The sequence below is a fragment of the Sinocyclocheilus grahami genome, unplaced genomic scaffold, assembly GCF_001515645.1.
Source record: "Sinocyclocheilus grahami isolate Dianchi unplaced genomic scaffold, SAMN03320097.WGS_v1.1 scaffold1104.1, whole genome shotgun sequence".
Lineage (NCBI taxonomy): Eukaryota > Metazoa > Chordata > Actinopteri > Cypriniformes > Cyprinidae > Sinocyclocheilus > Sinocyclocheilus grahami.
In genome coordinates this window covers 308,557-319,932 of record NW_015506283.1, presented here as the reverse complement: position 1 = coordinate 319,932, position 11,376 = coordinate 308,557, and the positions used below count along the sequence as shown (strand labels likewise).

The 11,376-nt window shown below is 39.2% G+C and overlaps 1 protein-coding gene across 1 annotated transcript in view; it reads left to right on the top strand.

Moving 5' to 3' along the window:
* Window positions 1-8,924, top strand: part of LOC107566846 (proton myo-inositol cotransporter-like) — a 12,054-nt gene extending 3,130 nt beyond the window's left edge. Inside the window, exons 3-6 of the mRNA XM_016252403.1 lie at window positions 2,483-2,608; window positions 4,547-4,665; window positions 6,502-6,654; window positions 7,099-8,924. Of these exons, the coding sequence (XP_016107889.1) occupies window positions 2,483-2,608; window positions 4,547-4,665; window positions 6,502-6,654; window positions 7,099-7,325 (625 nt within the window). The 3' untranslated portion in view covers window positions 7,326-8,924. The remainder of the gene's footprint in view (window positions 1-2,482; window positions 2,609-4,546; window positions 4,666-6,501; window positions 6,655-7,098) is intronic.
* Window positions 8,925-11,376: the final 2,452 nt, after the last annotated feature.

Below are 11,376 nucleotides of genomic sequence, written 5' to 3'. Positions count from 1 at the left end.
CCCCCCCCCCCCCCCCCCAGACTGACAGAGTATGGCCTCTCTCTCCATCCTAATTTACTCTTACACCATCATCCAGTTCACCATACACACCGCCAAAGCAAAGCATGTTTATTTTCCTGCTAATGGATGTGGAATGGCTGCACTGTCATCACAGCAGCAAACCAATTTGTGCACAGACTGTCTCTCAAAAGCCCTCTCCTCATACATAATGGAATACAGTGTTTAATGGACACACTGTAACTGCCACGCAAGACCCATTGACAAGACTTGATGAATATTGAATACATGTATATTAATGGGATCATAGTCGTGATCTCATAATCATGCATATCTCTAAGCAAGTCATTCATGAAATTTAAAGTTAACATAAAATGGCAGTTGTGTATGATCGTATTAGAATGATTTCTGAAGGACTATGTGACAATGAAGATGTTGCCATCATTGGAATAAATTATATTTTAAAATGAAATGAAATAGAAATCTGTCATTTTAAAATTGTAATAATTAACTGCTCCAAAAATTAAGGAAACACTTAATTATCACAGCATAACACCATGTCAGTTAAACTTCAATGATATCAATCTGTCCAGTTAAGAAGCATAAGTGATTGTAAATCAGTTTCACCTGCTTTGGTGCAAATGAAAGCGACAACAGGTGCACTAGACAGGCACCAAGATGACAACCCCCAAAATGGTAATAGTTTTGCAGATGGTGGCCACAGACAAATGCTCTCTTCTTATCCTTCCTGACTGATTTGGCTCTGAGTTAGTATAGTCCAACTCCTCCAGGATGGCACATCCATATGTGCCGTCACTAGGAAGTTTGGTGTGTCTACCTGTACAGTTTCAAGAGCATGCAGGAGATACAGAGAGACAGGCCGTTACACAAGGAAAGCTGGACCGGGTCGTAAAAGGGCAACAACCCAGCAGTAGGACCAGTATCTGCTTCTTTGTGCAGGAGGAACAGGAGGAGCACTGCCAGAGCTTAACAGAATGACCTCCAGCAGGTTACTGTTGTGCTTGTTTCTGAACAAACTGTCAGAAACAGACTCCATGAGGGTGGCATGAGGTCCTCTAGTGTGACCTGTGCTCACAGCCCCAACACCGTGCAGCTTGTTTGGCATTTACCAGAGAACACCAGAATTGGCAGGTCCGCCCCATTGTCTTTATGAATAACAGCAGGTTCACACTGAGCGCATGTGACAGACGTGAAAGTGTCTGGAGATGCTGTGGGAAACAATATGCTACCTGCAACATCATCCAGTTGGCCAATGGTGTTCTGGGGAGGAATATCTTCGGAGGGTCGCACAGATCTCCACGTGCTAGCCAATGGTACCCTTACTGCCATTAGCTACCGGGATGAAATCCTCAGAGCCACTGTCAGACCTTATATTGGTGCAGTAAGCCCTGGGTTCCTCCTGGTACATGACAATGCCTGGCCTCATATGGCCAGGGTGTGTAGGCAGTTTCTGGATGATGAAGGCACTGATGCCGTTGACCTCATGTTCTCCAGACCCAAATCCAATGGAGAATCTTAGAGACATTATTTATCGGAGCATCTGAAGCCGCCAAGTAGCTTTTTTTTTGGTGAAATTTTGAATCCAGCCCTCAATGGGTTGATGATTTTGTCTTTCACTGACCATTCTGTTCTCAACGAATTACACAATAAAGATTTTCAACTTGACTATTTTGTTCATCGAGATCCAATATGTAATTTTTGAGCAATGTATTTCACAGTATTTTAAATGTATTTTTGACCAAATGCCACCTGGTCTTTCGAAACTACAATAAATATACATAGATTTAGATTTTACTTCCGTAATGTTACTTGACGTATTTCTGAGTGAAACATGATTTTCAACAAGAAAAAATGTAAGGTCGGACTTACTGTAATGTTATCCATCAGGAGTTGATTTAATTGTGGAAATTTGACAGGTGGTTTGAAGAAAATGAAAATTGTTCCTGAGTTGTTCCGCAAGTTATTACATTTGAAATATTGTGAATACAATCAACTATTTTTCTTTAGAATAGTGTGCACTGATGAGTCGTGCATAGTAAGAAATTCTAGAAATGTGTATTAAGTGTCACGATTGTGTTGTATAAATATACACACACGGTGAAGACAATGAAGAGGCACAGTCTTTAGTAACCCACACGGTAAATTCCAACAATCCAAATACAAAGTATGGCCTCTCTCCAAAACACAACATCTCTGTCCAAAACACAACCTTCACATAGACGACACACGGACAACTGAACCAACACAGGCCTGAACTAAATACATAATCAAATGAATAACCATGACAACCAACTCAAAGGGAAATGGAAAACGAAGTCCAAACTAAAGCATACTGTGATATTAAGACAGTACATAGGGTCCATTTTGATTTATGTTGACTTCAGATGAGAAGAATTCAAGATCAGTTGGTTGGGTTTTAGTTTTTAAGTAATTTGTCTTGCTCTTACATTACTTTGTGTTTCAGGTCATGCGAGCCCTGTATGTTGGACCCTAGCTGTGGTTACTGTTATCAGGAAAACAGCACTGCTGTGTTTGACTCCTCCTGTGTGCCCGTCAATCCGGCTTCCACTGAGAGAGCAGCGTGGGGCAAGTGAGTCACCAGTTAAGCAGAGACTCTGTATGCGCAAGTACTTGAGCTGTTCTGTGTATATTTAGGCATATTAAAGGGATAGTTCACCCAAAAATTAAAATTGTATGTTTATCTGCTTACCCCCAGGGCATCGAGATGTAGGTGACTTTGTTTCTTCAGTAGAACACATTTGATGATTTTTAAGTCCAACCATTGGAGTCCATCAGTCTTATAATGGATGGCAATGGTAACAAAGTCTATGAGTGTTAAAAAAACATGCACAGACAAATCCAAATGAAACCCTGCGGCTCGTGAAGACACATTGATGTCCTAAGACACGAAACGATCTGTTTGTGCCAGAAACCGAACAGTATTTATATCATTTTTTACCTCTAATACACCACTATGTCCAACTGTCTTTGAGCACGCACACTGCTTCCGAGTTTACGAGTTTACGCAAGCGCCGGAAGTGATCTCTCGCGCGTATACGTCACTCATTGTTTACACAGTGCGCAGTCATTGTCAGTACAACAGCTAATCAAAATGGTACTTACTTGTGCTTATCCGGATTGTTCAAACTGACTTCTGAGCCTGCTCGCCTGAAGTTATGGTTGATCGCTCTTCAGCTGGATATCAACACACTGTGACGAGTCGGCTGCCTCCCCCTAATTATCAGCATCACCCCGTCCCTTAATCGCCGCCCTTCGCCAGGCTCCCGACAGGATTGGGTGCCTGTGAGCAGAGGGGCACTGAAATAGCCAGGGCTGGCGGCGTGTGAAGGGGCACACCTGAACCGAATGGAGCCTCATCACCGCCACTGTTTAAATGCCGATCGCGCCTCTCCTCGGGAGACCGGTCTCTTCCCCTTGCATGCACGCTGGTGTCCTCGTGGGTCCAGGAGGGGTGCGTAGAGGGACTCCCATGCCGCCAGAGTCGTGAGCTGCCGGACCCGCAGTCCGGACGAGAACGGCACCCGTTACGCGGCCGTCGTGCAAGGATGCTGGGCGGTCTAGTCCCTTCCAGCGCCGTGGGCAGAGAGAAGGACGAAGCCGCTGAAAGAAGTCGCCGCCCATCTCGCCCCGGACTCCGCCCCTTACCTGGACCCTTCCTTCCTTCCTTCCTGACCACTGCCCTACCCTTCACGAACCCCGCAGCACGACGAGGACACCAGATCCCCTGTCTATTTTGGACACTTAATTCCCTTTTTTCTGGACACTTTGTTTATTTTCTGTTAATAAACGGTGTCTGTCGTTTGCTCCTCCCGTAACAACACACCCATTAACGTAAACTACGCCAGAGCGCGTACACTGCTCAAAGCAGTTGGACATAGTGGTGTATTAGAGGTAAAAAATTATATAAATACTGTTCGGTTTCTGGCACAAACCGATCGTTTCGTGTGTTAGGACATCAATGTGTCTTCACGAGCCGCAGGGTTTCATTTGGATTTGTCTGTGCATGTTTTTTTTACACTCATAGACTTTGTTACCATTGCCATTCATTATAAGACTGATGGACTCCAACGGTTGGACTTAAAAATCATCAAATGTGTTCTACTGAAGAAACACAGTCACCTACATCTTGGATGCCCTGGGGGTAAGCAGATAAACATCAAATTTTCATTTTTGGGTGAACTATCCCTTTAAGTGTTTTTATTCATTCTACAGTACATAACAAAGCTATCCAATACTCGCCAGATGTAAAAACTGAAATAAAATTTTTTGTCATGTCCTTCAAAATAAGGTTTTTCCCTTCTTGCGACTTATGTTTTTGTATAACATTTTATATTTTTAACACATTCTGTTTCTAACACATTTTAGTTTGTTCATTGTGTCATTACTGTATGATATTACATTTGGTTGAACCTGCGGTGCTTTATATTTATTTATTTTAAATTTTTGAAAAATTGAAATATATTGATATTTATTCTTATAACTTAAATTCATTGTGTGTTTGTTTCAGGTGCTCCAACTCCACACATCTGCCAGATAGTGTTATATGGGCTTATAATTTTTGCCCAACATCTTATTCATGGGTTGTGCTCCTGGGGCTAGTGCTCTATCTCGCATTTTTTGCCCCAGGTAAGATGATCATAACTGTTTGTAATTAATTCAGCATACATGTTGTGACGAGTGGGGCGGGACCAAGAGCCATGGTAGAGGAGCGAGGCCGGTGGAGTTAATGATCATGAGGGACACCTGCGCCACTCATCGGTCTCGAGTCCCATGGAGGAGCCCAGGAAGGGTAAAAGGAGGAGTGACGATAGTGTTGGACGAGAGAGGACCAGGCCGTCCGTGAGGGGCTGCCGCTTTTACTTTTGTTTTGTGTTTGTTTATTTATTTATTTATTAAAGGGGTCATATGATGCTATTTTAAACATCATTGACATGCTTTAATGTTAAAAAAACACATTATTTTTCAAATACTGTACATTATTGTAGGTCTTCTATGCCCCGCCTCTCTCAAACACGTCGTTTTCAACAAAGCCCCCTCCTTTGACAAGCACAGTCTGCTCTGATTGGCCAGCTGACCCAGTGCATTGTGATTGGCTGAACACCACAAGCACGCATCGGAAATGTAACACCTCTTACCATAATCGCTAGTTTCAGCTTTCAAAGTAAATATCAAGACGTTAGTTAATAATGTCGGCAGTTTTACCATCAGTTCAAGCCCGAAAGGGCAACAGAGTCGCGTGACCGACACAGTGATGATGCAGTACACAAGCCGCGGTTAAGACAGCTTACGTGCTATGATTTCTGACAGGCAGTTCACTCTCCTGTGATGTGACCCTGTTCCCCTCACACACACACACGACGCGTTACTCTGCGCAAAACTCTGCATTTGAACAGTCAATAGCAAATACTTAAACTAATAACACAACATACTTGCAGTCGCTGATTCAGAAGAGCCAGATTGTCATAGCAAAGTTGGAATTGACCCAATTTTTTTAGAAATAGCCTTTGTGCACAGCCAGCCTTGTACTCTTCTAGGGTAAAAAAACTGTCGTCGTCTTCTTTCTTTGCGTGCACATTTGGGCGGCATTATGCTAATATTTCCACATAGTGACGTAGACATGTGGGGGCGTGTTAGAATTAGCCGTTTTAGGTAGGCATGGTTGACTCTTAACTTTTATAAAGAATATCTCTTTGGATTTGAGATTTAAGTCTTTGCAACTACTTTATGCACCAAGAGCTTGTAACACTCCAAAGTGAAAGGAAAACTTGAAATCGCATCATATGACCCCTTTAAAGTTTTATGTTTAAATGTTCGCCGGTTCCCGCCTCCTCCTTCCCGGATCTACGAACTTTGTTACAATGTTCATAGATCGGGAAGAAGGAGGCGGAAAACGGCGAACATTTAAACATAAAACTTTAATAAATAAACAAACAAACATAAAACTAAAGTAAAAGCGGCAGCCCCTCACGGACGACTGCCACATAAAGATATAATAAAACAACAACATAAAATGTCTAGGCCTGGTCCTCTCTCTTCCAACACTGTCGTCACTCCTCCTTTTATTCTTCCGGAGCTCCTCCGTGGGACTCGTTCCGCTCCCACGGCTCTCGGCCCCGCCCCACTCATCACACATGTATTTTAATTTTGGTAATGAGAAAAAAATATCTGAACTGGAGGATTTTCATGATGATCAGTTCTATTTTTTTTAGTTTGTGAGTAATTCACATTATTATTATTATTATTATTATTATTTTGCAGCATTACATTACGAGCCAGGCTTTTTTTAATCAATTTTTTTGAGTCAAAAACATATAACACAGCAGTGCCAGAAGGCACCCGCAATCCTTCACCATTGTGTCATTCAGCAAGTCATATAACCACAGGTTGCTCTGAGGGAATTATACATATAATATATTGTGACATTGCATTAAGGTCATTTAAAACACTTTCACCTCTCAACAGGAATGGGACCAATGCCATGGACAGTTAATTCTGAAATCTACCCTCTTTGGGCCAGAAGCACAGGCAATGCTTGTTCGGCTGGGGTGAACTGGACCTTCAATGTCCTGGTGTCTCTAACGTTCCTCCACATGGCCCAGTACCTGACTTACTATGGTAATGCTCTAATTAGTGGAGCGACAGCATTCATGACCATGACCTTTTTGTCATCATCAATACGGTATTTGATCTCTCAACATCAAGAGTATATTACGCATATAGGCATTGATGAACCAATTATGTCTATGACTCAGTATTAATTTCCTCTGGAAGTGAACAACTCCAACTCTAAATACACTTTCCTGGACTTGCGGTTCATGATTCATCAGTGCACATTTCTGAAAAGAGTAACTTTTTGCATCTTTTTAATGTTAGTTATTAGAGAATTATATATATACTGTATATATATATATATATATACACACAGTATATATGATCTATTACAATTCTGACTAGGCGGGATAAAAAAAATAATATATTTGAGTCTTGTATAGTATTGTTATTTTTAGCTGTTATTAAAATTATTCACATTTATTAACCAATATCTCTGTCATTTTCCAGGTGTATTTTTCCTGTATTCCAGTTTGGCTCTAACTGGTTTCTTTTTCATTTATGGCTGCCTGCCTGAGACTAAGGGACAGCGGCTAGAAGAGATTGAGTCCTTGTTTGAAAACCGGCTCTGCTCATGCGGGATCTCGGATTCTGATGAGGATCGGCAAGTGGAATACATCCGGGTGAAAGGGTCAAACTACCACCTATCGGACAATGACGCGTCAGATGTCGAATAATTCGCGTGAAACCTCTGGGTTGGTAAACAGGAATAAGAAGGTATCGATTGAGCCTCATTCAACCCTGACGTCAGGTCCGCCCACTGTATCGGTCAGGTTGAGCCTCTCTTCACCGCGACGGCAAGAACAGGGTTGTAGAGCACACACAAAAAAAATATGCAGTGCCAAGTCAGCTTTTATAATATCGTCAGTATGTTTTTGAGTCACGGTGCATGCAGATCTACTGGCTCGTTCCTCCACTGTCAGAGGAATATCCTCTGCTTATTTATGTGAAATGAGATATTAGCAGTAAATTCAGTAATACATATGCAGAAGGATATAATTTTTTTCTTAATGTCATGTCTAAGTGTGAACTCAATGCTCATACTCAAATTTTATATTTGAAAATAACACTTATACACACAAAGAAAAATATAAGCTACGCTACCCGTCAAAAGTTTGGACACATCTACTCATCATTTAATAGTATTTTTCACAGTGAAGTCATCAAAATATGAAATAACATTCATGGAAGTGTGAGAATTATTTAGAGATCAAAAATATTTAACAAATCCATTTTTTCCCCCCAAATAGCCACCCACTGCCGGTAGTACAGCTCTGCACGTTCTTGGCATTCAAGTGTGTCTAAATTTTTCATTAGTAGTCTACAAATAATCCAAACCAACTGCTTTAAGTGATATCTCCCTAAATGTCAACTCCCTATATATTAACAAAAAAACAAACTGAAGCGAATAAACGTTATTTTCATGTCCCTCTGGCCTCCTCATTAAAATCTTCAAGGCTTTGAAAATGTGTAGCATATCACATTGCTTGTTTGCAATATGCGATCCGCCTTTCACTGTCTAGTTTTTGAAGTACAGTAGTTTATTTTGTCATTTGAACCTTCATGTTTGTAGAATTAAAGATTATTGACACAAAATGTCATATGTAGCTTTCTGCAGTTCCCTGTGATAGTGTAGCGTGGCCTTATAAAATATTTCATCATTTTGACTTATGTTTTGACAGTTGTTGTCATTATTGTGTTGTTAAGACTCATTTCTTTGAAAATTAGTATAATTTACTTTTAAAAGTAATTTAAATGTTTACATTTTAAATTGTATTATAATTTTAATTTGTCTTCCTTATTGCCTAGTGTACAAACGTCATTGCATTGGTCTTGTCCATGGAACAGTGTAGGATAACCGTTTTGACAAGTACATTATAATATCCAATATTCCGTTGTGCTACTTTGTAATAAGACAAATACACATCAAGGTGTGCCCAACCGACCTGAAAATCTCTATGTTGTGGTTGTAGCTTTATCGAAAGCAAGTTGATGGCTCTTGTGAAAGCAACCAATAATGTCGACTCAATTTCCTGTTTAAAGGTTTCACCCTGTTTAGTGATAAATAATTGTGCGCATCAGGCCTTATGTATTGCGTGTTTTATTTATAGACATGATTATGTGTAATTTGACATTTTCCACTGGACAAAACTTAATTTGGTTGAGAAAATGAAAAATTCAATTGGCACAATGTTTGGCATTATATCAATTTAGATTTTAAAGGAATAGTTCACCCACAAATGGACCTTTGTCATCGTTTACTCACCATTGAATCGTTCCAAACCTGTATGACTTTTTTTACTCTGTGGAACATAAAATGAGAGGTTTTGAAGAATGTTCAAGCTGCTCTTTTACGTATAATGATAGCATACAGTAACCAGGGGAAGCCAATCACCATAAAGGACAACACAAAATGTTTTGACATTTTTGGATTAACTATTCCTTTAAGACACCAATTGTATCTCTAACAACAGCAAAAAAAAACATATTGCTTCAACTAGAGTCTGAATAGAGACAATGCATTTGAGTCTACATGTATGATGTAATTTAGAGGTTTATTGAGCAGTTTCATGTGTACCAGACGTATTTGAATTTTAGATTGTACTTGGGAGGTGCTCCAACATGGACAGCCATTTGTGTTGTTACCAATGAACACATCTGTTTTAAGTGTATGGATTTATTTTTTTGTTTTTGTATGTGGAACAAAATGCAGCGTTTATACGGTTGATGGAAACTAGTGAGGACAAATGTTGTGTTGTACAGTATTTGATTACTGTTGCTGTATATGTTTTGCTAGATTTATATTCTCTGAAACTAAATATATGAACTTTGAAAACTTGAACATGTACTTGAAGGTAATAATAAAGATATATAACATACAGTATTGTTTTTAAGATTCAGGTTTTCAATCCCACATTTCCATCTCCGTAGAGACCCAGTTCGCACCTTTCTCTGCTGTGAAGTTCTTCGTCTCTTCATTTCTTTATCTCCTGCATGCCTGACGTCCTTGACAGGGTTTCGCGTCACACTTCCCAACTGAGGGTAGTCACACTTTTCTATTTTCACCCTGCTTTCCCACCACTGCTCTTTTTTTCTGTTCTGGCGTAAACAAAGGACATAAACATGCAATTTCAGATTTTAAACCAGTATATTCAAACTTCAGAATCATGATACGAAGTGGGAATAGTTCACCTATAAATGGGGCAAACATTCTCGGAAAACTTAGATTTTGTTTTAATGTTTTTGAAAGAATTAAATAATGCTCACAAAGCTGCATTTACTATATCCAAAATACTGTAAACACAGTAATACTGTGAAATATTATTACAATTTTAAATAACTGTTTTCTATTTTAATATATTTTACAATACATTTTATTCCTGAAATAGCAAAGCCATTACTCCAGTTGACAGTGTCACATGACTACGGTGGCTGAGAGAGCTCAACGCGCTGCAACTTAAGAAAACACCAGCAAATTGAAAAAACACCAGGAAATTAAGAAATCTTCATCAGTTTCACAACACACGCGCTGCAAATCCTCACAGCACATGCAAATGAAGAAACGTGCGGCAAATCCTCACAACACATGCAAATGAAGAAACGCGCTGCAAATAGCACGGACCACAATGGAAATGTTTCAAGGGGACCCAAAAAAGTGACGGACCCGGCTGGGATTTGTTTTGTGCAGTGGCCTTCTTTTTTTTTTTTTGAGTTTCTGCTAGTGATTCCTTTTTTAAAATGTTTTTTATTTATTGAAGATTATAACATTCACAGGGGATACAGTCATAGCAATAAATTACATACACAACCAGAATACAAAACGTCTCAGGTTACTTATGTAACCATGGTTCCCTGAGTAGGGAACGAGACACTGCGTCCTCTAGGGGTCGCTATGGGGAACGCCTCGTCGTGACCCGTGTCTGAAGCATACATTGAAAAAACACCAACTCGTTGGCCGGCGACAGCCATGACGTCACAAGTTTGCACGTTGTATTTGTATTCCACTGTCCTTTCTTTCATTATCCTACTAAAAGGCCCTGATTAAATAATCATTTTAAATATTATTCTTACTGTCAATCTGCAATTTATTTTGACCTGGTTTTAACAATTAATGAAGCATTGCGGATTTCATTAACCTTGAAATTATATTTAGTTGAGAATATTTAATTAAGTTAGCCATCTTATATAACGTTTCACAGTTACTCGTGTAATTCGTCAGATTATTTAGGCTAATAATATCTAAAAGACAAAGGAATCATGCAATCAGGGTGTTAAAATAAACAAAAAAAAACTCATCTTTCAGTTCACCGACAACTCCACTGACCAATAGCCACTGCACAAATTGTATGCCCAATTTTAGGATTTTTTGTATTGATTTGAAATGATTTTCTGAATCTCTCTGCTCATCACTTAATAAGAAAGCTGTTAAAACTACTGTATTGATGGAAAAATATTGACTTTGATGTAAGGGTTACCTCCTGTGTATTCTTTGAAGTTGACATTTTATGTGTAATTTTCCATTTAAGTTATTTTTTATTTTAATTGATTTATGATTTATTTATTTGAAAAAAAAGAAAAGATTATTAACTTTTTATTTATTTGTTTTTGTTCTGTTTATATAAAATTTTTATTATTCTTTATATATTTATTGTTTTGTATTCTGGTTGTGTATGTAATTTATTGCTATGACTGTATCCCCTGTGAATGTTATATCTTCAATAAAAAAAA